Source organism: Aspergillus terreus, genomic scaffold (genome assembly GCF_000149615.1).
Source record: "Aspergillus terreus NIH2624 scaffold_1 genomic scaffold, whole genome shotgun sequence".
In the NCBI taxonomy this organism is placed as follows: Eukaryota; Fungi; Ascomycota; class Eurotiomycetes; order Eurotiales; family Aspergillaceae; genus Aspergillus; species Aspergillus terreus.
Genome location: NT_165972.1, coordinates 1,514,841 through 1,539,327, shown reverse-complemented (window position 1 = coordinate 1,539,327; position 24,487 = coordinate 1,514,841). Strand labels below are relative to the sequence as shown.

The 24,487-nt window shown below is 52.9% G+C and overlaps 10 protein-coding genes across 10 annotated transcripts; 5 read left to right on the top strand and 5 right to left on the bottom strand.

Moving 5' to 3' along the window:
• Positions 1-2,511: 2,511 nt before the first annotated feature.
• Positions 2,512-3,422, bottom strand: ATEG_00545 (uncharacterized protein; the record flags this gene model as incomplete). Its single annotated transcript, XM_001210631.1, has 2 exons — positions 2,512-2,924; positions 3,002-3,422. The coding sequence occupies 2 exons, from the start codon at positions 3,420-3,422 to the stop codon at positions 2,512-2,514; spliced, it is 834 nt and encodes a 277-aa protein (XP_001210631.1).
• Positions 3,423-4,009: 587 nt separating this feature from the next.
• Positions 4,010-5,269, top strand: ATEG_00544 (serine/threonine-protein phosphatase 2A activator; the record flags this gene model as incomplete). The annotated part of the gene is made up of 1 exon (XM_001210630.1): positions 4,010-5,269. One exon carries the CDS (start codon positions 4,010-4,012, stop codon positions 5,267-5,269), a length of 1,260 nt encoding a protein of 419 aa, XP_001210630.1.
• A 1,053-nt stretch (positions 5,270-6,322) lies between these two features.
• Positions 6,323-6,899, top strand: ATEG_00543 (DUF1754 domain-containing protein; the record flags this gene model as incomplete). Its single annotated transcript, XM_001210629.1, has 3 exons — positions 6,323-6,634; positions 6,724-6,821; positions 6,878-6,899. 3 exons carry the CDS (start codon positions 6,323-6,325, stop codon positions 6,897-6,899), a joined length of 432 nt encoding a protein of 143 aa, XP_001210629.1.
• A 730-nt stretch (positions 6,900-7,629) lies between these two features.
• Positions 7,630-7,848, bottom strand: ATEG_00542 (AN1-type zinc finger protein; the record flags this gene model as incomplete). Its single annotated transcript, XM_001210628.1, has 1 exon — positions 7,630-7,848. The coding sequence occupies one exon, from the start codon at positions 7,846-7,848 to the stop codon at positions 7,630-7,632; it is 219 nt and encodes a 72-aa protein (XP_001210628.1).
• Positions 7,849-9,854: 2,006 nt separating this feature from the next.
• ATEG_00541 (gamma-tubulin mipA) lies at positions 9,855-11,421 on the bottom strand (the record flags this gene model as incomplete). The annotated part of the gene is made up of 5 exons (XM_001210627.1): positions 9,855-10,532; positions 10,582-10,668; positions 10,716-10,919; positions 10,977-11,159; positions 11,221-11,421. The coding sequence occupies 5 exons, from the start codon at positions 11,419-11,421 to the stop codon at positions 9,855-9,857; spliced, it is 1,353 nt and encodes a 450-aa protein (XP_001210627.1).
• A 584-nt stretch (positions 11,422-12,005) lies between these two features.
• Positions 12,006-12,896, bottom strand: ATEG_00540 (aspartate/glutamate racemase family protein; the record flags this gene model as incomplete). Its single annotated transcript, XM_001210626.1, has 1 exon — positions 12,006-12,896. One exon carries the CDS (start codon positions 12,894-12,896, stop codon positions 12,006-12,008), a length of 891 nt encoding a protein of 296 aa, XP_001210626.1.
• A 562-nt stretch (positions 12,897-13,458) lies between these two features.
• Positions 13,459-14,570, top strand: ATEG_00539 (aldo/keto reductase family protein; the record flags this gene model as incomplete). Its single annotated transcript, XM_001210625.1, has 2 exons — positions 13,459-13,993; positions 14,053-14,570. The coding sequence occupies 2 exons, from the start codon at positions 13,459-13,461 to the stop codon at positions 14,568-14,570; spliced, it is 1,053 nt and encodes a 350-aa protein (XP_001210625.1).
• Positions 14,571-15,496: 926 nt separating this feature from the next.
• Positions 15,497-17,803, top strand: ATEG_00538 (putative MFS transporter; the record flags this gene model as incomplete). The annotated part of the gene is made up of 11 exons (XM_001210624.1): positions 15,497-15,823; positions 15,880-15,964; positions 16,029-16,079; positions 16,138-16,355; positions 16,410-16,583; positions 16,631-16,737; positions 16,794-16,954; positions 17,002-17,087; positions 17,140-17,329; positions 17,377-17,505; positions 17,589-17,803. 11 exons carry the CDS (start codon positions 15,497-15,499, stop codon positions 17,801-17,803), a joined length of 1,743 nt encoding a protein of 580 aa, XP_001210624.1.
• Positions 17,804-18,684: 881 nt separating this feature from the next.
• Positions 18,685-20,205, top strand: ATEG_00537 (DMT family transporter; the record flags this gene model as incomplete). The annotated part of the gene is made up of 3 exons (XM_001210623.1): positions 18,685-18,986; positions 19,063-19,817; positions 20,003-20,205. The coding sequence occupies 3 exons, from the start codon at positions 18,685-18,687 to the stop codon at positions 20,203-20,205; spliced, it is 1,260 nt and encodes a 419-aa protein (XP_001210623.1).
• A 527-nt stretch (positions 20,206-20,732) lies between these two features.
• On the bottom strand, positions 20,733-22,297 carry ATEG_00536 (actin-related protein 2; the record flags this gene model as incomplete). Its single annotated transcript, XM_001210622.1, has 6 exons — positions 20,733-20,819; positions 20,874-21,568; positions 21,626-21,851; positions 21,950-22,093; positions 22,166-22,212; positions 22,279-22,297. 6 exons carry the CDS (start codon positions 22,295-22,297, stop codon positions 20,733-20,735), a joined length of 1,218 nt encoding a protein of 405 aa, XP_001210622.1.
• Positions 22,298-24,487: the final 2,190 nt, after the last annotated feature.

Here is a 24,487-nt window from a genome sequence, read left to right as displayed (position 1 = left end):
ATGATTGTGAATGGCATGGGCTCGCCCTTCTTATCCTCCGCCGGTTCCAGTTTAGGAACGGTTCTCTTGCAGGAGGTTGCCCGAGTGAGGATGTCTTAATCATCTATCTCGAACACACCACCCCTCTTGATCCCTCTGCTACGGAGTACCCGCCTCAGGCGTGCCGTTCGGGTTTGGGGGACGTAGCACGGACCGACTTCAGCTGAGGCCATTATTGACCTTCTCCAGGCTTTGTCTTCGTCAGAGTTTCCCACTAAAACCGCCGTACCGCCATCGTACTCTGGAGTACATTGGAGTACATAAACATGGGCCCCATGCAGCGATCACATGGCGAGCGGCTGCATTCTTTATTATTGTAAACTTTCGTAGATTTCCACACTTTCGCATGGTCGGATCAGCTCGAACCTAATTGACTGCCAGCTGGTCGACGCCAGTCATCCTTCCAACTCAATTCTGTCTGCTCCATGAACGGCCCGGAGCAGCCTTATCTTCCACCCACCAGTAGCCCCGAGGTGATCCATGTGGTTGTCCCTTCAGGCTCTTTCTACCGAAGCCACAGTCAGGGCATCCCGGTTTTATTGGCTCGATCCACTCCTGATATCAGCCGCAGCCTCACTGTGTCGGACATGCTTTGATCTGGCAGATACGTCCTGTACGATAAGCTGCGAGATTCAGCCATCCCCTCTAGACTGTTCACTTGTATCACGTAGAGGTTTTTTTTTGTTTCCGAAGGGCTATGTCCCTCGCCGAATTTAGAAGTGGCTATTGAGAAGAGTACCCGTGCATAGTTTCATGGTAGGGTTCTATACCCGGCTGAGTACCTTAGCCTGAGGGAGTACCAATAATCGAGGAGATCACTATCAAGCGCTGTAATTGACACCGTACTTGATTGCCACCTACTCTGTCTGATCATATTTAGATAGCCCCTCACGTAGGCTCTGCTAATCATGTTCCGTGTGGGACGCATGGTGATTCTGGTGTGGTATACCTCTTTGCAAAGTCTCTACATTGACGTACCTACAGCACCTCGCCGTTGCGGGACGACACACTCTCTCTAGTTCGATTGCATCGGAGAAATACCTCCTTACAATTAGTCACCCGTCCTCTATTACGTGTTACTCCTACCCACCCACCACCTTGCAGAGTTACAATACAATAGGCCTGGGTCAATGCAAGGGCGTGCCCGTCACCCATGGCAAACCGCGCATCGCCACTATCCAACTCTAACGACCATCCGAACACCCAAAAGGTCTTGGGATAACCTAGAGACGAGGTAAAAACGACACCCTTTGCAGGTCCCACAAGGCAACCCACCACCCAACCTACGGAGTACATACTCCGTACGCATTCCATTCTGTGGACCTGATTTCCCTCCCCAGGGCACAATTGCCGACCCATGGTTCCCAACGGGAATCCTTCTCTGCCGTTCCAGAAACCCCTCTGTCCCATGGAACGCACCGTGCTGGAAAATCGATCGATCCACCCGGCCTCGAAAGGTTTTTCGTTTCTTCCATCAGGAACGTCACGACGGAGTAGTCTGTCGGCGTACCCAATTTTGTCCCCCTTGCGGAACGGCCGAAGCCGATCCTTTTCTTTTGTTCGTGATGTCAGCTCGCTCGGCGCTTTACTGCATATGTCATCGGTATCCACGGTTCGATGCGCTGTTTTCGATGGAGTTTTATATTGATGATGGGAGATGCAAGATGTGCGGGAATTCGTCAACTGGTGTGAATCCAGGTCCCATACGCAAGTCTCCTATGGTACTGTCCGTGGCTATGTTATCGGATTACCCACATGGCGTTCGCTAAACTCCGAATGATGCGCGGTGCCAACGGCGTCTGTGAGGAGCGCAGACCGGAATCTTTATCCTTTGGCACACCGATGCCCGAGATCGTTAGGTCCCGGTCTGGTATGGCCGTGCCGTAGATCATAGTGGAAAGACCATGCGAATGTACGTAGGTTTTGGGTCATCGTAAGTGTTGTGTGCGTTATTGCATGTCGTCATTTTTGACGTTGTAGTAAAAACTTCGGTCAAGATCTTCTCGTGTGAGTTGATCCGGCAAAGTGCTGGATATGGTATGTGAACAACGAAGCCGGGAACTTGTACACTGAAGGATTACTACAAGTCACTGTAGCCATATATCTGACCATGTTCCCACTGGTAGCTTTCTCCCGAGTAAGCAGAATACGCCTTCGCTATTGCAGGGAGGTCCTTGACTGCCTTTAGCGCACGTACTAGACTTCACAGAACCTGCGATTCAAGTAAGCCGTCGAAGACGAGTTCACCTCCATATACCGGCTAAAGAAGCATCCTGCATCTTTTCAGGCAAGGTGAAAGCTGGAACCTTTCCGATTCCTGAACGTCGACAACTTTTTCAGGTACCTAAACGAATAGAGCCTATACATAATATATACTAATGTCGCCGAATGTGGAGGATCACGCGCCGATAGCCCTACACCAACATACTACTATACAGACAGATTCCACCTTACTGCATATATCGGAATTAATCACCGTTCGACTGCACTCGGCGAGATCGCTAAAATAACAACTAATGAGGATATAATCAGACCGGCAGCGACCAACGCGATCAGTGCTACGCTGCCCCGGCTGGCGGGGAATTTGCCGCGAATGATCCAGTACTGACTTTCGAAGTAGCGATGAAACCCGATCAACAGGATCAGTATCGCCACGCCAATGAAGGTTGTCCCGAGAGGCTTGCCAATGCTTCGCAGTCGCGCTGAGGAGTATTGCGCCTCGACATTCGATGCGTCATAGAACCCGGAGGAAAGGAGAGGTGGAAAGGCCTGGGCCGAGATGTCGGACACTGCCGCGGTGTGGCTATTTCCGGATGATGACAGACGGAATAATTGGGTGATAGCAATGCCTAAGGAGGCAAACGCAAGGGAAGTTCTCAGCCATGCTAAGAATGTTCGTTCTGTTGCGTGGGGTGAAATGGTCAGCCAAAGAGCGGACTACAGAGAAGAGGCAGACACTAACCCAACGCGAGGTGATCCCGGGCCACACTGCCCTTGTTCTCCAATTCTAGACTACCATATCGATCTGCCAGTCGGCTGTACCAGGAAGCTCGATGCTCGTCTGTGTTGGACTGCGCATCGGAGCCCGGCTGCACGGAAGGACTCTTGACGCGACCATTTCCGGGCCCTGAATTCCCGTTCTGCAGACCGTCTGTGGAGTTGTAGCGTCGCCGCGAGGTGTCCGAGTTGCTCACGATGGGAGTCACTTCGTCGACAGGCTGTGGCTGGCCTGGGTCAGGCGCCGCGAAGGAGCGATTCTGTGCAGCGAACGGCGACATGCGTCTGGGTTCTTTCCGAGACGAATGGGGAGATGAAGATCGATGGGTGGGAGGCAGGTTCTCAACGGTTTTGGTGTTCGGGGGGGTCAAATCAGAAGGGTCCATGATGGCGTGCTCGGTGATATCGCAGGGGAGATGCCGTATGGGGGGGCGAGCGTGAGTGGATGGATCGGAATACCCCAGCTTTCTGGGTGGGGGTTGGATAATGCCGAAGTTCGATGACGCAGAACGGCCTTTAAACAGGGGAAATAATCAATAGACCACGGCGGTTGACCCGAGAAGCTTCTCCAGAAACCGTATACACAATAGCGAAGGCAGTACTATTATGTAGACCAGGCATTGGGCTTCAGCCGGCAGCGGGGGAAGCGAGAGCCGAGCAGAAAGAGATCAGAACCATCCAGCAGCGAACATCACGCGCCGGCGATGCGGCCGGGAACTCCCCCGCTAGCCTGTATCGGGTGTAGTGCAGCTGCCGATCACATGAGGATCGCTACTAGTCCTGTTTCGGAGGCCATTGTAGTCTTCCTGTTGCAGTAGGCGGTGGGCTCTGGTCCGCCAATATTCTGCCCGCCGATGTCAGCCGCCTTATGTCATCTGCCTCCGTCACCTTTCTTCCCTCCGTCCATCTGCAGCCATCATCTGCCAACCATCCTAATCTTGTCAGCTGAGCTCCTCGGCTACTCTCCTTCATCATGGCCTCACAGGTGGCTCCACAAGCAAAAGTCGATCTGTCCAAGAAGCTCTCCGAATTGCGCGCCAATCGCCGCAAATCCCAACCCGGCACCGCCGCCTCCTCCAGAGAACCGGCTCCAGTCACCCCGCCTCTGCCTGAACTCCCGAACCTCTCCTCCCACCAATATGTACGACCAGTGCGTCGGATCCTCTCCAGACATGATCATGAACTCTTCCTTTCCTCGCCAACGTACGATCTCATCCTCGCGTTTATTTTCGGCCTCTCGGATTCCGTCCGTGGATACGCGATCACAGACCTCGAGAGTCGACCCACCCCTCCGCATATCGCCAACATCCTCACCGTCCTAGAACGGGTCCGCTCCCTCCTCGATCAACATCCCTCCATCGACCAAGGCGGGTCAAGATTCGGCAACCCCGCTTTCCGCGATCTCTTTGACGATGTCGCCGCGCAGAGCGCCGCATGGCACCGTGACATTCTTGGCCTCCAGGACTCCGCCGCTATCGACGAGATCTCAACTTACCTCGTCCACTCGCTGGGCTCGCGAGATCGACTCGACTACGGCTCGGGCCACGAGCTGAATTTCATGATGTGGCTGCTGTGCCTTCGTCAGTTGGGGGTCTTCTCGACGCCCGATTTCCGAATGGTCGTCTTCCGCGTCTACGTCAGTTACATGCATCTGATGCGCCAGGTGCAGAGCACATATTACCTGGAACCAGCCGGCTCGCATGGAGTCTGGGGTCTGGACGACTATCACTTCATGCCGTTTTTGTTCGGCGCTGCCCAGCTCGTCGGCCATCCGTATATCACCCCGCTGGGGATCCACAACACAGCTGTGCTGGATGAGGAAGGCGACAAATATATCTATCTCGACCAGGTACGGTGGGTAGATAGTGTTAAGACCGTAAAGGGCCTGCGATGGCATAGCCCTATGCTGGATGATATCTCCGGGGCAAAGAGCTGGAGCAAGATCGAGAGTGGCATGAAGAAGATGTTCGTCAAGGAGGTGCTCGGGAAGCTGCCAATTATGCAGCATTTTCTGTTTGGAAGTCTGCTCCCGGCTGTGCCGGAAATGGGAGAGATGACGGGCGATGTGGACGATGCAGACGACCATGATCACGGCCATGACCATGCCCATGGCCGGGAGACTGATCATTTTGGCGACTGTTGTGGAATCAAGGTGCCGAGTACGGTGGCTGCCGGGGCAGAAATGCGGAAACGCATTGGCGGCTCTGGATTACGGCCGATTCCGTTTGACTAATGATGTTATGATGGAGTTAGGTTAAATGGGGCATGGAATATATACCAATGTAAAATGTATCGATATACGGTCTGTCTACGAAGCACTCTCAGTGTCGATAATCATAATAGAATGCAGCTTACTTCAAGGGATGACATACCGTACCATTCACAGTAAAGACGTTTGTAGACTTCATTGAATAAGGCCTAGAGAAGCCAATATTCGCAGGAGGGATATCAATACCTTGGATAGCGTGCAGCACAATCCATCTCTGGATAATCCTAGCCGATTTCCGCCAGAGACAGTCTAGACAGTCAATCCTCAACCGACTGTTTGGGTGGCGATTCTGGAGGTTCCAGGTATTGCCTGGTAGTTTAGTAAAGAGCAGAGGTCTAATCTACAGGTCTAAGCAATTTGGAGATCCATTATCAGGTCTCAAATCCGCCTTCAGTACTAGGTTACATGTTGGGATTGGAGGTATAAAGATTGGAGAGATGCTGATGATTGATTGGCGCTGTTTCAGGGACCATGAGGGGATATTTATACCTCGACCTGTGAAATCTGCGTTCTTTAAGGTATATACCAGAGCTGTGTAGTGTATAGGTGATTTTTGACAATGCATTGTTATGGGGAGTTCCTCTGTATATCGTGGGCCGTTTTGACAAGAGTGATTTCATAGCAGAGGCACAAGCCGGCTCGTCTATAACGATATTCACAGGAAGCATATATTTGCGGACATTCTTTGTATAAACAACGGAGTTGTGTGAAGAAACATGGATAAATATTCATGTACCCGACCAGAGACTGCAGAACTGGCCAGGGAAGTTAGTCGCCTGTTGTGATGTGCTCAGCCTTTCAACTTCCTTATCATAGTACAGCCAACGAGGTAAAAATAGAATAGTCTTTCCTCAGTTGAACTCATCTGAACCAGTACATGTATGACTTGGGCACCTTAACTCACTCTATACTTCCCACCCCAAATCACGTGACCTCTCTCCTAGACCTCGTCATCTTGGCGCGGAATACATCCTACGACCGACTAGTCGTCCACGCCTACGATCAACCTCCTCAGAGATGGCTCCAGGCGACGAATACTCGGTAGGCGGGGGCGGCAAGCTCAAGCTGAAAGGCTCAAAAGTGAGCGATGGCCGAGTAGAAAAGAAAAAGAAGAAATCGAAGAAGAACAAGGACGGCGAAGCGCCGCCGCCAACGACAGCTACTTCGACCTCCACCCCCGGTGAGGAGTCGGCCGTGTCGCCTGCGGCGGCCGACGAAAAAAACGACAGAACCGAGCTAGAAGGGTCGGGGTCTCCAGCGCCTGCTGGCGAGGGTGGCCCGGCGAAGACCGAGGCGGAGAGGAAGCATGAAGAGGCGAGGCGGAAGAGGGTATGCTTTTCCCCCCCTTCCTTTCCCCTACACTACTACCAGTTTTCCCTACGTATGCTCTGTTAATTGGTGGTGGCTAACGATCGCAGCTGCAAGAACGCCTGAAGCGCGAAGGGGTCAAAACGCACAAGGAGCGGGTGGAAGAGCTCAACAAGTATCTCAGTCGGTTGAGTGAGCACCACGACATGTACGTCAAAGCCGCCTTCTTTTCAGCCTTGGTTTACTGTGCTGATGAATGTCTAGGCCGAAGATCGGACCGGGTTAGCGTCAACCTGGGGTCATGTTGGATGCAAGCCGATGGCGCAGGGCGTTTATGGTTTGCGGTTTCGCGGATAGGGTACACCCAGAGCCGTGTATTGAATGCCAAGTTCCTATTAACGTTCACCTCCTACCAACCGTGTCGCAACCCCCTTTTCATCGTCCTGATCGGTCTACGGTAGAAGGCTACGTTCCGCCTCGTCAGTGGCTGGATGTATGCGGGTGGCCGGCTGGCGACTCATGCAGTCAGGCTTCTACGGAAAGATGATACCGACGGCAGAAAAGGATAGGTCAAAGATGATGCTGTATGTACCTATGATCGCTTGGCTATGTGACACGCCAATGGAACAGATCGGCCCTAGCCAACCGCCAATCTATCCAAACCGAGGAGGAAAGATAGTTGCATCGGCTGGTGTCGACCAGCCTCTGGTGGTCTATGTCGGGACACGATAAACCCATGCAGGAAAGATGTACCAAAACCCACACCCACAGTGTCAACGCCACGCGTATGAAACCAGCTGTAGAAGAATATCCAAAAAAGCAATAAAAATAATCAAAACCCACCCAACCCAAACTGTCAGGAGCCTTGGAAATGGCCCATGCGGAAGTTGCTGAAGAAGGAAACCGGTCCAACCGTCGAGGATGGACAATCAAGAACACCGTGCTAATTGAGCGACACATCGGTCGACGAAGAATAAAATAGAGATAGAGGGTTGAAGGAGAGCCCCTGAGGAGGTTTATACACCCTTGATGACCTGGGTGCGTTCGCTGTTCAGCTTATCGGCATTGCGGGCGTGAGACTCCTTCTTGCAGTCTTCGAGACCGGTGCAGGAGTGGGCTTCCAGCATGCGATGTTTGGAGCAGTAGTGGCCGTTGCAGAAGCTGCAGTCGCCGACAATGCGTTGGGCGGCTTCCTTGCAATCCTTGAAGTTGCAGCGAGGCTTGCGGGGGGCCATGTTGGGTGGTGGTGGCAAGATTGGTGGTGGTCGGATTAGGGGCCGGAGTCGGAGGAAGAGCGATAAGCGCCGAGGTCACGCCAGATGCTGTAAGGACGGAGAGCGAGAGAGAAGGAGGTAGAGACGATGGTGGTGAGGTTGAAGAAGAGACAGTCAGAGGATGGAAGGAGGCGGAGGATAGAGGAGAGCAGAGGATTTAAAAGGCGGACGGGGGAGCCGAATGGGTGAGAGTGACGTGGAACGAGAGCCGATCAGGAGGACAGTTGGAATGGATGAGGAGGCGAAGGGGGGAGGAGGAGATAAGCCGATAAGCCGGGGGAGGCGATGGTTATATACTAGTAGTAGGGAGGAAGAAGGGGATTCGGGCGAGAACAAACGATGGTCGGAACGGACGGAGGAAAAGGAGGACCAGAGGAGTAAGTCGTAGTGATCGGAGTAGGGAGTAGGGACTAATGAATGTAAAGGGAAAAGACAAAGAGGCAAACCGATCGATGCAAAAGTCAATTTATACAGACGGAAGAGGAAGAAGGGGATGGAGGCTGCTGAGTCACTCCGCTTCGAGACGCTGGCCGAAAGTGAGGCAAATCATGGTGGAGCCAGAAGCTTCCACTTCATTAATCAGTCTTTTAATTAGTTAGACAGGACGGAAGTAGTACTAGTCTAGTTACTGAATATCTTTAATGTAGGAGACTCAATCTGTCTGAAGGAGTACTACAAAGAATCAAAGATACTAAGATCCTATCAAGATGATTGGTCCTCACCAGTACCGACACGCTGGGTATCCTCACTTGACGTTCGCCTGGTGTAGGTACTCCGTCAGGTATCTTTTGTACTCCGATACTTCCCCGTGGATGACCAACGTTGCAAAGTGTCGCTGGTCAGCGCCACCACCGAGGCTCACGTGATGCTTCCATGGCTGAGTACGTGACCTACAGAGGAAAGCGAAAATTCACCTGGATACCTACTGTAGGTAGATACAGGTAAGTAAGTATGTCTGTCTCTGTTGGGAGTGGCTATGAAACGAGTTGAGTGCTGGATGCCTGGTAGCGCCATACCCACCTAGGTCGGTACTGCTACGTCACCTATGGGGGGAGTGATTTCGGCGGCTGATGGGCGAACAGCAACATACCTCCCAAGTACCTCCCTAGGTCGGCTTTTACTCCATATGGAGTAGTGCTCCCTCCGATGACCTGTGATTAAATCATCAAAAATTCAATAATCAATTCAATAGCCCCCAACTGGTTAGCAGAACCTCCCCGAGCTATGACCTCTCACCAGATAAGGGATTGTCAGACAATGTACGGAGTAGCGAGCTACTAGGTACTGTCCAGGCCTCACCTTGGGCATAATGCCAGCACAGCACATCCCACTGTCCTCCCACACAGGCCTCTTTCTCCAAGACCAACAGAAATCCAGTCGGACTCCATCAGAGCTTCATTCTCTGGCCCGGTCGAGGGGGCCGATCATTCCCCCATTGCAGATGGAGCATGCGGGTGCACCGACAGCTCAACAACACCTGACCTGGATCCCTTCACTCACACCCTCCCGGGCACAGATCCCAGACTCTCGTCGGCCTAGGAATCTACTCCCGGTCAATCCATCCCTGCAACCAAGCAAGAAATTTTCATGGTCGGGTGGGGACTGCAGGAAATTCCCGTGGAAACCCTCAGCTCCTGCGTGCGTCGACCGAAGTCGTCCCTAAGGTGCATACCTACATACAGAGTACAGAGTACCTTGATCGTCTCGCTGGACTGCCACTCCTTTGGACGAACCGGTTCTATTCCAGTGGATCGACAGTCTATCTACATTCATATCTTCATTCGATTTCATTTACCCGAAACAACCTGCGCCAAGGCCGTGGTTATAGAACAGAAATCCCACTCAATCACATTGAAAATGAAAATGAAAACGCCTTGCCAGTGGGAACATACCACACCCAATAAACCATCGTGAAGGACCAGGCGAATGCCAAAGAAGAAAGAAAAAACAGAGAAAAGGGACAACCATTACACTCCCAACTCCTTCTCCTTTCCGGCATCCGGATCGAGGTAAGTCTCCTTCTCCGCCGCTTCATACTCACCCACCAAATCCATCACCACCGCCCGCGCCTCGTCAAACTCTCCCAGCCCATCGGTAAAGGGACTCTCCTTCTTATACTGTTCCAAGAATGCCCCGCGCTTTCGCAGACGGTCATACTGCTGCACGATCCGCTTGAATAGTGTCGCCACGGACGTGTGGTTCGCCAACATCAGCCCGCTGACCCGGTGCGTGTTCTGGACATAGGGCGACTTCTTCGTCAGCGCAACTTGGATACTCGCCGGGCCCCATGGGATAAACGAGGCCAGCCGTCGTTCACGGATTCGAAGCAGCGACTTGTGCACGTCGGTGGGATCCGCTTCACCCTGGATTATATTGAGGATGCTGATGTAGCAGCTGGATTTGCTGGGATTGATTGAGACCATGCGATTCTTGGGCTGCAGCAACCGACGCATGACATCTAGCACTGTCGTCTTGCGCACCGTCTTGGCTTGGTCGATGTTGTCGCCCGTGAACGGGGTGTACGAGGTGATGAGGAAGTGGCTGCGGGGCGTAGGGATGAGAGAGGCGACAATGCCACAGAGGTCGTTGTGCATGTATCCGGGGTATCGAAGGGTGGTCGTAGAAGCAGACATGACCGTTGAGACCTGGTCGGGTCAGCAACCTCTTTGCAAACTGGTAGGCGTTGGCACTCACAAGCTGGTTGGTCTGTTGGAATGAAGGCTCCTGAACATGGAGTCGGTCTGCAACAATTCGAGACAACGCGGCGTTATCCAATACCACCTGATTCACATTAGACCCTGAACGACAGCTGTGTTGGTCAAACATACCACAGAGTCGGCGTTCTGCGACAGTCGTCTCATCGCCAGTAAACTGTTGTAGGGGTTGACAACCACATCTGCCGATTGCGTATCCGGAAAGACGGAGTATGTCTGGATCAACTTCTTGGGGAACCGATCGTTCATGCGTTCGAGGATGAAACTGCCCAGGCCCGAGCCCGTACCTCCAGCAATGGAGTGCAGAAACATGAATCCCTAAACAATCAGCATAGGCCCAAATCCCCCATCTTCTCGCTTGTGGAACAGCCATACCTCCAGCGAGTCACTCCCATCTGCCTCTCGGTCGATCATATCGAAAATCTCCTCTTGCACCACCTCTCCGGCCGCATAACCCGCTCCCCAGTTATTTCCCGCACCAATGCCCTGCTGTCCGATGAAGAAGTTTTCGGGGTTGTAGATGTTTCGGTACGGTCCGGATTGAATGCTGTTCAGGACCTAGGAGAGGGATTAGTATCGCGATCCGTCGAGTAGCATCGTGCGGTGAAGGAGATCGTACTCGGGGTTCTAGGTCCAACAAGATCGCGCGAGGGATATACCGTGTGTCGTCGCTCTGTATAATGGTGAGTGAGGTAAATCCCCCATGCTTCTCCGTCGAAATGGCGCTCTCAATGCTGTCGTACCTGGTAGAAAAACACATCCTTGCGATCACCGCCTTCGTTGGCGAACTCTTCCAGATTTCCATCTTGACTGATGCCATGTTCGAGACAAAGCTGTTGCCAGAATTGTGCGCCAACTGGGGGACGATATCAGCTATCCAGGTACATTATCGCGTGGGAGAAGGAATGTGGTGGAGCTTGCAAGGCCAATTTCGAGGCGTTCGCAAGCGGGTGGGATGGGATTGTGTCGCCGGTGCCATACCATTGTTGCCGCACTGGCCGGCTTGAATTGTGATGATTTCTCTATAATCGCATTAGAATCGGAGGCGGCAGAATTAATATCGACCGGGGAAAAGCAATACCTGGGCATCTTGAAGGTGACCACCGGAGTAGTGGAGGTTCTATGGCTACGCGTGAAGGAGCGCGTTCCTGCGGGGACTCATTTGATTACGTTGGTTGCCGCCTTAGGTATAAACACCCGTCGTGCACTCTCTGCCCGACCCAGTCTGCATTTAAACATTATGATTGTTGATTCATATATAGGATCTTTCTCTTATATTTTCCACGCTCACAGTCGACCTTCCAAGCAATACCTTCCTTCATCTTAGGGCTAAGTTGTCCACCCAATCTGAATGGCGACGATCAAGATGAAGATGCGCCTGCCAAAGAATGCTCAACCATGACATCAAAACCTCGCTTTGCAGGCTGTAACCAGCATCCCAGCCCCGGCAACCACGCCATCCACGATACTCACCCGATTGCCTTGCTGTGGACCATAAGCTCTCACGCAGCCTTCCCGGACAGCTTCCTCCATGCCCGCCATACCGGCACAGCCCATGCAGATAGCCTTCACCGGACGGGGGCTGGTTTTGATCAACTTCTCAGTGGCGTCTATTAACCTTCTTCTCACCTCCTCAGGGGGCGTGGTATGTAATTCGACCGCTGTCAGGCCCGTAGTTGCGACCCCAGCGAAGCGGCTAGTGGAGACACAGCCATCGCTGGAGTTGATGAGCATCTCCCTGACTGCTTTGCTGAGCTCCTCTTCCCACACACTGCCAGTCGAAACAATGCCGAAGGTGTCTTGGACTTGCGCCTTGTGCAGAGTTTGGTCGTTTGTGAGCTGAAATGAGCTGATCAGAGAGAGCGAGGTCACAACGCTGGCTTCGAAAATGCCCGTCACGTATTTTCTCATCGCCTTCACTGCTGACGGGTTTCCTGATGCAACAGCGGACTCTTCCATCTTCGCAATGCCCTGTTTCAGCATGTTCACCAGGGGGTGGGCCGAATAGCATGCCACCAAAAAGCCATCGTACTGGGGTACTAGCGGCTCCACAAAGGGCCAGCAGTGCAACGATGAGAGCGCCGAATCGTCGCCGGAGTTGATGCTTGGTATGCCATGGATGATGCGTCCATCCGGCAGGGTGACTGACTCATTCGCAGGAGCGGTGAAATAATCGAATTGGATATCTGCAGATTCGAGACTGCGGAGAATGGGCTTGAGCCCCTCCGTCATATGCGACGACGTATTGGGGTTGATCACGAGGATTGAGAACCGCTTATCGGTCGACGCCGCCATGTTGAATCCCTCGTATCAATTTATTAAAGGTTGCCCGGGGGGGGGGGGGGGGTGTACAGAGTAGGGAGGTGAGTATTCGTATTCCGCGGGGAAGATAATGAGAGGATTTCATTCCGTCTTGGTGCGTTCACCGGCCCTCCAACCTCCTCATTCTTTCTCGAAACTCATGAAGTCGCATTCAGACATGGTCTTCTGCTAGCGCTGCTGATAGAAGATATGAAGCAATCCAGACTACGCCTGAGTCTCCTGTCCGGGGAGGATCGATGAGATCACATCATCGCTCGTATTATTCATTATCTTATCCGGCTGCACCCAATAACAACCCCACCATCCCCAACTGACGACCCCATCGGAGCCGCCATCGGCGTCGACGATTTCAAATCAGCTCCGTCGAACTCTCTGATATTTATTCGAAGTGGGCGCCTCGTATTGCATTCTTTAAGTCCGAGTCAATTGACCGTTTTGCCGCTTCCAGCCCTTCAGAGCCCAATTCCGTCATTGTCCGCATTTCACCGCATACACCCACGTTCCAAACAGACCTCAACGTTCGAACACCTCCAACATGCCTCTAGTCGCTCAGAACCCCTTGCCCAGGGCTATCCTCGGCCTAATGACCTTTGGGCCCAGTGAGTCTAAAGGCGCGCGTATCACCTCCCTTGATGAGTTCAACAAGTGCCTGGACTACTTCCAACAGCAGGGCTTCCAGGAGATCGATACGGCGCGGATCTACGTCGGAGGAGAACAAGAGGCGTTCACGGCGCAAGCCAAATGGAAAGAGCGGGGTTTGACCCTGGCAACAAAGTGGTATCCGCAGTACCCGGGCGCGCACAAGCCCGATGTGCTGCGCCAAAATCTCGAGCTCTCGCTGAAGGAGCTCGGGACCAACCAGGTGGACATCTTCTATCTCCATGCGGCGGACCGGTCGGTGCCTTTTGCAGAGACACTCGAGACTGTCAATGAGCTGCACAAGGAAGGCAAGTTCGTTCAGCTGGGCCTCAGCAATTACACGGCGTTTGAGGTTGCAGAGATCGTCACTCTCTGCAACGAGAGGGGCTGGGTGCGTCCCACTATCTACCAGGCCATGTACAACGCTATCAGTGAGTGGAAGCCAACGCACAGGAGAAGCCATGTGAGAGGAGACTAACATGTCTGACAGCTCGAAACATCGAGACTGAGCTCATCCCTGCCTGCAAGCGCTACGGCATTGACATTGTCATCTACAACCCCCTAGCCGGAGGCCTTTTTTCCGGCAAATATAAGGCACAGGATATCCCCGCCGAAGGCCGGTACAGCGACCAGTCCTCGATGGGGCAGATGTACCGCAATCGGTACTTCAAGGACGCCACCTTCGATGCCCTGCGGCTTATCGAGCCGGTTGTTGCCAAGCATGGATTGACCATGCCGGAGACTGCATTCCGCTGGGTCCACCACCACTCGGCCCTCAATATGGAAGACGGCGGTCGTGATGGAATTATCCTCGGTGTGAGCAGCCTCGCACAGCTCGAAAATAACCTCAAGGATATTCAAAAGGGCCCTCTGCCGCAGGAGGTTGTCGATGTGCTGGATCAAGCCTGGCTGGTCGCCAAGCCCACTGCCCCTAACTACTGGCACCTTGATCTCAAGTACACATACGATACTCAGGAGGCGCTGTTTAAGCCTAAGTCTAAGGCTTAGAATATCTAGACTGATTACATCTTTCCGCCATGGCTCGATGAATGTACATGACTATGTTCTATCTGCATATTCGTGGGTTCACCTTCCCCTCCACTATAGTGTGGAGTCGTTCTAAAGCTATCACGAGCGATATGGTACATTTTATCGCGCTCCTCTTGACCGGATAATTCTACCACCCTGTAGAATCGGGCCCAGTAGCCACATCCACAGGCTCCTGATCACCTCGGCCCCGAAGTCTCAGACCCCTCGCGTACAGTGAGACCTGGAATCCCGATTTAGCACCACCCTTGCATATGAAGAATGAGATATCTACCCGAAGAGGACTCGTACACAGAAAAGAAAGATCCAGAATGCGAATGTCCGGACAAACAGGTTGTGGAACATGTGCCGGCAACCGACAGATAACAGAAGGCATGCAGAGGAGATTCTGTAGGACACTCTGCAATGGAACTGTTCCATGCACCGTCGAATTTCTCTCGAAGGACGTGACCTTGATGAATGACCGAGAGATATTGCCTCTCATACGTGTGGGCAACACACATTATCTTGGAATTTACATACTTGGATAACTTGCTTTGGTGAATTCCCAAAAACGATGCCGCAGTGTTGCAGTGTCCAGCGGCCGAGTCCGAGGTCATTTCCGCTAGGGCTGTTGCATGGATCTATCTAGACCATCCACCGCTGGCAAAACGCCACTGTGATAACCTCCTTGCTAGGGCGGCGAGGTAGTCGGGTGATGCGGTGCAGGAGCAACAGGATTATTGTGGTGGCTTGCACAATAGAATCATCGAGGCTCTGGAGCCAGCGAAAGTCATCGCCTTCAAAGGCCAGTAAATAGGATAAATACCCTCCCAGCCGTAGTAGAACCTCAATGACACCGTGCTACTCCAGTTTTCCACAGAGATCTCTGGTCCCCCCGTCCCACGATGTCGCTCGTCATTGCTCGTCCGCAAAAGAAGGATCGCCTCTCATCGGGGCCTTCCACCTCATCAACCGCCTTGTCGACAGAAAAAGCCACCGTGGTTGAAACGGAAAGACAGACCCCTCGAGCAGATAGCCCGCCGCTCACCTGTGCGTCCGACGACCGTCGTTTCTGGTTCCAGCGCACCAAAGACTACAACCCCAATGCTATTGCAACGCAGCCGTCTGTGTTTGACGACCCTGAGCTTGCTGAGGAGTACCGGCCTCGAGCTGACTGGGAGAATATCCACCGATTTGACCCATCGGCACGCTGGACATGGGCGGAAGAGCTCGTAGGGACACCAAGTCTCGCTTGCAAGCAAAGAACAGTGCTAATAGTGCCACGCAGAAAGTCATCCGGAAACTTGATATGCGCATCATGGTGCTGGCATGCGTGATGATGATAGCATTAGAACTTGATCGATCCAACATCCGTACGTAGACAGTCCGTAACATTGTAGACGGATTAGATTCTAACCCAATGTCCTTGTCCGCTAGAGCAAGCGAATGCCGACGATTTCCTGACTGATCTTGGCTTATCTCGAGATGGTACGTTGTTTCACAATGCACGAGACTATTAATTCATTCACTGACAAAATAACGCCAGACTACAACCTAGGAAACACGTTGTATAGGCTGTGTTATCTCCTCAGCGAGATTCCCGCACAGTGTATCGGCAAGTACATGGGAGCAGATAGGTGGATCCCGCTGCAAATGACATGTTGGTCGGTCGTCGCATGCTGTCAGTTCTGGCTCCAGGGCAGAGGGTCCTTTCTGGCCTGTCGCGCTCTGATAGGCATCCTGTCGGGGGGCTTTACACCAACAGTGAGTGGCACTACCGCCGCAAGCCCATACCGAGAATGCAACTAACCCGACCAGATGATCCTGTATCTTTCCAATTTCTACAAACATCACGAGCTCTCCCTCCGCCTCGGCTTCTGGTATTCAGGCATGTCACTCGCAGACATCGTGGCAGGTTTCCTCGCATTCGGAGTCCTACACATGCGCGGCTATGACGGCAAGGCCGGCTGGCGCTGGCTCTTCTTGATTGAGGTAAGGAGGTAAATGCGTGATGATACGCTGTTTCTAAATGGTGTTAGGGAGCCTTCACTCTAGCAATTGGCCTTGTCGCCTTTCTCGTTCTACCCCCTTCGGTCACTCAGACGGCTCATTGGGCCCGGGGGAGAAAGGGGTGGTTCACCGAGAGGTATGTGGTGTAATACCCGTGCCATGGGTGTGACTAGATGCTGACCATTACAACAGAGAGGAAATCATCTTGGTCAACCGGTTAATCCGGGAAGACCCAAGCAAGGGCACGATGCATAACCGTCAGCCATTCACCGCCAGGCTGGTATGGCAGGGTGTCAAGGACTATGACTTGTGGTGTCTGTACGCTATCGGAATCATGTTTCTGATGCCTTGGAGTGAGTATTACAACTTCCAAAAAACAGTACGGTGCTGACGGTCGTAGCGACTGTATCGCAATACTTCACCTTGTTCATGCGCGATTTTGGGTTCGAACCCTACAAGACTGTCCTGCTGGCCATCCCATACAACGTAAGCAGTGAATACAACCCAATCTTTGGTGACTCAGGCTAATACTACACAGGCTATGCAAGTTGTGACTCGCATCATCCTGACCTACACCAGCGAGATACTGGGGACCCTTGCATGGACGGGTGCCGCAGCGCAACTCTGGCTCCTACCGATGCTTCTTTACATGAACATAGTGGACTTCAGTCAGGCGACAAAATGGACTGCCTGGACAGTGCTGACCATGCTTCTCGCATTCCCAAGCGGTAGGTTCCATTCGGTTACTGGGTTACCAACGCTAACGTGGTTCCAGCACATGCTCTTCAGGCGGGCTGGGTCTCGCGCAATTCCAATAGTGTGCGATCTCGGGCGATTGCAGCAGCTATGTACAACATGTGCACGCAGTTGTCTGCGATTGTTGCCTCCAACATTTATCAAGATTGTAAGCTTATAGAAGGGACCCGAAAGTCCCGCAAAATGTCCTGCGCAAGAGACCTGGCTGACAGATCTCACCCGAACGTCTAGCGGATGCACCTCGCTATGTCCACGGAAACCGAGTTCTCCTGGCTCTCGTGTGCACCAATATCGCCATCTACGTTGCCACAAAAGCGTACTATATGCTGCGGAACCGACGGCGGGACCGGACGTGGCAGGCGATGACGGAAGAGCAGCGGATGGAATATATCGCGACTACCAAGGAAGAGGGAAATCACCGGTTGGATTTCCGATTTGCACATTGATCGTGGTGAAGCAGAAAGAGCCTAATCCGTAGAGGTGTCTTATCACGTTTTGTATGAAGCTGGGTGGGGTGTGTGTTATATTTGGAAAGATCGACAGTCTTAATCAGCATAGAATGGCCCTAGTCCCGAACCGGAAGAAAGTCAGGGGATCCTTGGCGCCTCACGTGCCACCGCCACAGTCTAATCCAGAAACGGCTAAAGTCGGGCGGTCATTGGGGGCCTGAGGCTAGAAAATCACATGATCCATGTTTCCGGGATCCTTAGTGTAGCATCTCCGCATACTTGACTCTCTCCAACTACACCGTTCCCTGCAAGCCCGCTTGTTCGATATTTCTCCTAATCTCCTTTGTTGTCAAATATAATCCCTCGCTCCCTACACCACTTCCACGCGCTTGCGCCTCCGCCAACCCTTCATCCCTCTCACGGCGCTCATACGATCGTACGCTGCAAACGTGGCCTCGGCACTAGGTCATCCATTGACGGTTTACATGTTCTCCGCAAGACCTCATCACCTGCTATCTTTCCAGGGGAGCTAGCTCTACCCTGGATCTCTACCTTTGTTCCGTCGACTAGTCCCTGGATGGATACCGCTCTCTTCCCAAATTCGCCATTCCTTTTGAAATTCCTCGCGCAGCGTCATTTCACCTCCCGTTACAGCCCCAATCTTCCACATTGAGCCCCTATATATACGCTTGCCAGGAGTAACGAGAAGGTTCTTTTCTATCTTCCTCTCTAACTTTGGGGTATACTGTGCAGAGGATTAAGACAAGGTGGCTTCAGATAGTTCGCAGCTGTTCGGCCCTAAGGAGGCCAGGGACCCCGAGCCGGTTCTCGATTCCCACCGCGACTCAGACGAGGAAATGGCGTCATATCGTTCTCCCATGCACCGGCATGTGGATGCCCGATCTAATCAGCCGCTGCTCAAAGATGAGCGCCGAGGACGGTTGTCGACCGCTAGTTTCGACCATGGTGATGTGGAAGGCAGGCCGATGCTGCACCACCATACTCGTCGCCCAACTATCAGGAGCAGCAGCCCCGAACACGCCGCAGAGGAACAGACTCGTCGGAAGTACTTGATTGCGTCAGGATTCCTGCTGTTGAGCTTGGCGAGTTTCGTGGTGCAGACCGAGACGGCTGTGTACATTCAGCATGAGTTGCACTGGGACAAACCGTACTGCATGCTGTAAGTTCTGCCGCCGATGAGAAGCCGAGCTCCTCATACATGCCTGTGATGGCTAATTTTGCTCTTACTTGAACAGCTACATGACACATGGTTCTTGGGCTCTACTCTGGCCAGCTCAACTTTTGATCTTGCGGTTACAAAAGCGGAAACTCTCGTGGTCTGCATTCTGGCGTCGCCATGTGTCTCTCCTTAAGACGACTGCGCAGATGGTCGAGTCTCAAAGCTTACACCCGTCCTCGCATGACCACCACCGCTCACCGGTCCGGTACATGTTGAGGACCACCGCCTTCGTTACCACAGCTCTCACCATCGCCGGTGGCTCCTGGTATGTCGCTGTGAACCTGACGACTGCGAGCGACCTGACCGCTATCTACAATTGCTCGGCATTCTTTGCCTACGCCTTTTCCATCCCCATCCTCAAAGACAAATTACGATTCGACAAAGTCTTTTCCGTCATCGTGGCAATCATCGGTGTCCTAGTGGTCGCATATGGAGACCGAGACGAGAGCAAGAAGACCGCCGATGGCACCGTGGGTAAGGGTCACGATGAGGCGGAGCATAGACTGATAGGCAATATCATCATCGGCGTTGGTAGCGTGCTCTATGGTCTGTACGAGGTTTTGTATAAGCGATTCGCCTGTCCTCCGGAAGGCACCAGTCCCGGCCGGAGCACGATCTTTGCAAACACCTTCGCCAGCATGATCGGGTGCTTCACCCTATTTGTGCTTTGGATTCCCCTTCCGATCCTCCACATCCTGGGGCTGGAAACCTTCCGCTGGCCGACGGGCGAGGCCGCCTGGATGCTTCTGATCTCCGTCCTTGCCAATGCTAGTGAGTACTCCCTCCGATCTATAAGTGCCACGATCGACCGTCGTAACCCCATCTCCGTGCTCCCTGTTGCGACAATCCCCGCAAAGCCCAATGCGCTAACCACGTTTCTCCGCCCTGTGCAACAGCCTTCTCCGGTTCTTTCCTCGTGCTCATCTCCCTCACATCGCCCGTGCTGTCATCGGTAGCCGCCCTCCTAACCATCTTCATGGTCGCCATCGTCGACTGGCTTCGCACCGGCCAGCCGCTCTCTCTCGCATCCATCATCGGCGGCATCCTCATCATGCTAGCCTTCTTCCTTCTCAGTTGGAGTACCTACCGGGAAATGAACGAGGAGCAGAAGAAGAACATCGAAAACGACCAGGTCGAGTCCTCCGATACTGAGGACTAGGCGTGGTTATCTTGCTATCTCGTCATCTCAGCTTGTTTCTATATTGCCACCGCGAAAGGCGGTCGCTGTTGCCATATTTGAACTCCTGGTATATAGAAGGCGGTATTATCATCTCGCGCAGATAGATTGTTTATTCTACAGACCCATTTACCTTCAATGTAAATCTTGTTACACTTCTTCACTCATTGTGCTATGTTCCTTATAAAAGCTGGCAATACTGATTCCTTCGAGATCTCCGTTAGCTTTCTGCGGAACGTGTCTCGACCGATCATTTATTTATTCAGTCCTTGCATTGTTTTATCTATACTAGCTACAAGAACAGACACGGGACAAATGGTCATTCATCCCGGGCTATATGACAGGACGTAATTCAAGTTGGGCGACAGCGCTTGTATATCCACAGGAAGAAAGAAGCTCCGCGCTGGCTGAACAAGGTTGAGATACGGAGCGTTCGAGGGTGAAGGGATAGCAGGAGGCAGGCAAAAAGGAGGAGCAAACAAAAATTCGCGACGCTAGATTGAATTGAACTACCGGGGGCCAAGCTTCGCCAGAGCACGAGCTCCCTGTTCTTCCCACTCCTGCTTGGTGACCCACATATCCTCCTTGTCCGCAATCTAGAGACAGTCAGGGGGTGTTAATGACATGGATCAACGGAATGGAATACTTACCAGATTGGCGAGCACAGCACCACCCAGGAAGACCATGTGCCGTCTCCGGGGCGGATCCTCGATGCGCACCTTGAATTTCTGCATTGGCGTTAGCAAGTGTCTCCGGAATCGCGGAAATGCACCACATACGTTCAGTCTCTCCGGGTCCCCTTGGAGTACCCGCGTCAGCCACAGCTGCTTCAGCTCCTTCTCCAGTCGCGACGGCAGACCGGGGTACATGCTGCTTCCTCCACTGAGCACGATAGCCTTGTACAAGCTCGACCGAACGTCGACGTCGGCGCCCTGGATCGTGTTGAACAGCATCTCAGCGATACCGGGTTGGTCGACGTCCACGAGATGCGGCTGGAAGAGACACTCAGGAGCCTCGAAACGTTCACTACCGACGCGGATGACGCGGCCATCGGGAAGGGTGTAGGATTCTACCAGGACGGTCGTGTCCTCGGAAAGCTTCTTGTCCAATTGCAGGTCATAGGAGACGTAGCACAGCTTCTCCTTGATCTGGCGCACGGTCTCGAAATCGGCGGTACGGTTAAGGGCGTAGCCGCGGCGAAGGAGCAGGGCAATCAGATTGCGGGTGACGTCGCGACCGGCGACGTCGAGTCGGCGGATGTGGTGATTGAGAACGGTAGATTCGTAGACGGGGATGATGTGGGTAACACCGTCACCGGAGTCGACAACCACACCGCTGCTGAGACCTAATCAGTCGGCAGATGAGTATGTGTATTGACAAGTGCTCGCCAATCAGCACGTACCCTGGGCGTAGAGAGCCAGCACAGCTTGGATCGCCACGTATACGCCTCCAAAGTTGTAGCCTTCCAGCATGACCTCACACATCTGTTCGCGGTTCTTCAGGGGGTTCATGGGGGGCTCGGTGAGCAGGATCTTGCGACCCGTGGGGTCGATCTTCATCTTTTCGTAGAAGGTGTAGTTCCATAGGTGCTGCATGTCGTCCCACTTCTTGACGATACCATTTTCCATCTAGATTGTTGACACCGAGCGGCCACGGGTTAACACAAACACGTCGGGACTATCGGGGCGGGGAAGAGCGGTCGTCGCAAAAAGCAGGGACGACATACAGGATAGCTGATCTGCAGCATAGATCTGGCGGCAGCGGCTTCATCTCCGCACATGATATCTTTGACGACGATATCGCCGGCCTGCTCTTCAGTTCGCAGGATGGGTCGCCCCACTATTGAGGGGAACTGGTGCTCGGGGAAGTTCTATCGGACGCGGGAATGGGGTCAGCATGATGACCGTGGGGACGGTATTATAGGCAGCATGTCGAGACGTACCTGCGCAGCATATCCGACCTTGAGGAAACCCGTTCCTCCGTCGAGCACTAGAGAGGACGATGGTGGTCAGCGGGAGGTATGGGTAGCAACGGCTAGGCAGGCACGGAGCTTACCAATGGGCATGTCCGCCATGGTGGTGAGATATGGGTGAGGTCAGAAAGGTATTAGTCAATTGAAGAGTTCAAAACCAAAGAGATCATAGGAGGGAGACGGCCAGCCGGTTGAGAAGGGAGGAGCTGGAGAGAGAGAGGAATATGGAGAAGGGAGAGTTGACGCACTCCCGAATGCTAGTACGTATGTCCCTTGGGCGGTACCTCGTGGCCGGCCTCAGGCAGCGACGGCGGGGAGTCACCTGACATCACGTGGTATATAGATCGATGACCATCTGCATACTTTCTTAGGCTCTTTCTCCATTGCATCTGACCAGTGCTTTACTATCGATACTCTTGATCCTATGATTACCAAGAAGGGCTGCGGCTGGATTAAGGAGTCAAGATTTTACCAGACAGAAAGCCTTTCGTAAGTTGAACCCACGTAGTTATCTGGTTGCTAGGCTTGTGTTACTACTTGTATAGCATATGACGCATTAGCGATTCGGGCTTTTCTCTGGAAATATGAGATTTACAGGCGCTGAACAAAACTCATGTATCCATTGGATTTACTCCCGTGATTGAGACTCTGCAACGGATACAGTTCTACATTGGCACAACAAAAAGACAAGTATAGTAGGTATTCTGGATATATACTTACTCTGTATGCTGCGACAGAAGACCTTTGCATACATGTGCGAACCGACCCAGTGCCATCATGGGATAGTAATGAGAGTATAACGGATAACAGGCTAATAGATTATTTGGCTTGCCGTTGTGTTTTCCGTCGATCCATGTTGCTCCATGGGAGCCTGCCGCCGCGACGTCCAGGCCAGGCACCAGACGGCTATTGCGTCATGGTTAAATAGAATATTGCTCTCTGAGACGCTAGCGCAAGACGGTCAAGAGAGCCTTTGCTATTTCTTCGTGTCTTGTGCTGCTTGCACACTGTCAGGAAGAGGCCAAACGCTTCCAGAACGTGGCCGCTATTTTCCAGACAGGACGGTTCGTGCAAACCCTCCATGTCACCGAAGCACATAAATCTCCAAGAGGAACCAATCACTGCTTTGGCCAGAAGATACACCCCATCCTCCGTCAGCATTCTGCTTAGTAAGGAGCCATTCCAACGCATCGAAAATGGAGGTAGATTGCACGGATAGAGGCTCCTGTCGGGTCAAAGCCACAGCAGCAGCTGCAGTGCCGGTTATGCCTAGGTACGATGTGGCTAGGTAGCCATAATAGGTCTCGGTAGTGTTTGTGATGCTTCTCAGATCCGCAAGCTGCTCACACCGCCCCTCCAGAGATGTCTTTAGCCGGTGCGTGTCTGCTCGCATACCTGCATCGCAGAAGCTCCCCAGCATCAGGCTCGTGTCTTGCAAAGCGGCAGGTCCAATTCCGACTTCTTTCCCTCACTTGTCAGATAGTATGACACGTTCCAGTGCCTGTAATTGTCGGCAAATAGGCTCCGAATGTAACGCGTAAGCTTCTAGGATGAGAGCAAACGTAGCCCCTGCAATGGCGACGGGCTATTCCGGCAACCCTCCGAATTGTCTAGAAATTTGAGGATAGAGTTCAGACATCTTCGCATTGCATACCGACGTATAGGGTTGAGCAACCCTACGCCATTCAAGCTATGCACGACTGTGTGTGCTAAGGTGCATACCCAAGCGGTGGGTCCAAGTCCTGGTCGCCCGCAACCAGACGATGTTGACTTATCCATCTGTGTATCCCATAGTTCGCCAAAGTAGCTGCCGGGCGTCAACTTAGCTGACCGCAGGGGTTAAGTCGGGAGATGATGGCAGATGATAATGAACAGGAGAATAGTCAAGGGTGCCCAGCATGGCCCTCGGTATGCCTTCCCAGCTGACGTCGATGGCATCAGAATTACTTCGGCAGGTAGCGGTGGTATTGCCTCCCATGGGAAGAGGCCGAACATGGCAAGGTATATGGGCAAGGACGCGGACTTTTACAACGCCCCCAGCAGCTAGGGCATAATTTCCGTGCGCATTGGTTGGCTCTCCACCGAGACGCCTAGGAGTTTGAGAGCTAAATAAGCCACGACAGTGACTGAGACGTCTCCTAGTTGTTGCGGAGCGACGCCCCAAGAACCGTCCGGATCTTGTTGCGAAAAGAGTCCGAAAATGATTGCGTCTGGATCTACCCTGAGCTGCAGGCCCAGGGCATGGTGAAAAAGAATGTACTCTGCGGCCGTGATTGCAAATCTCCCGTCTTC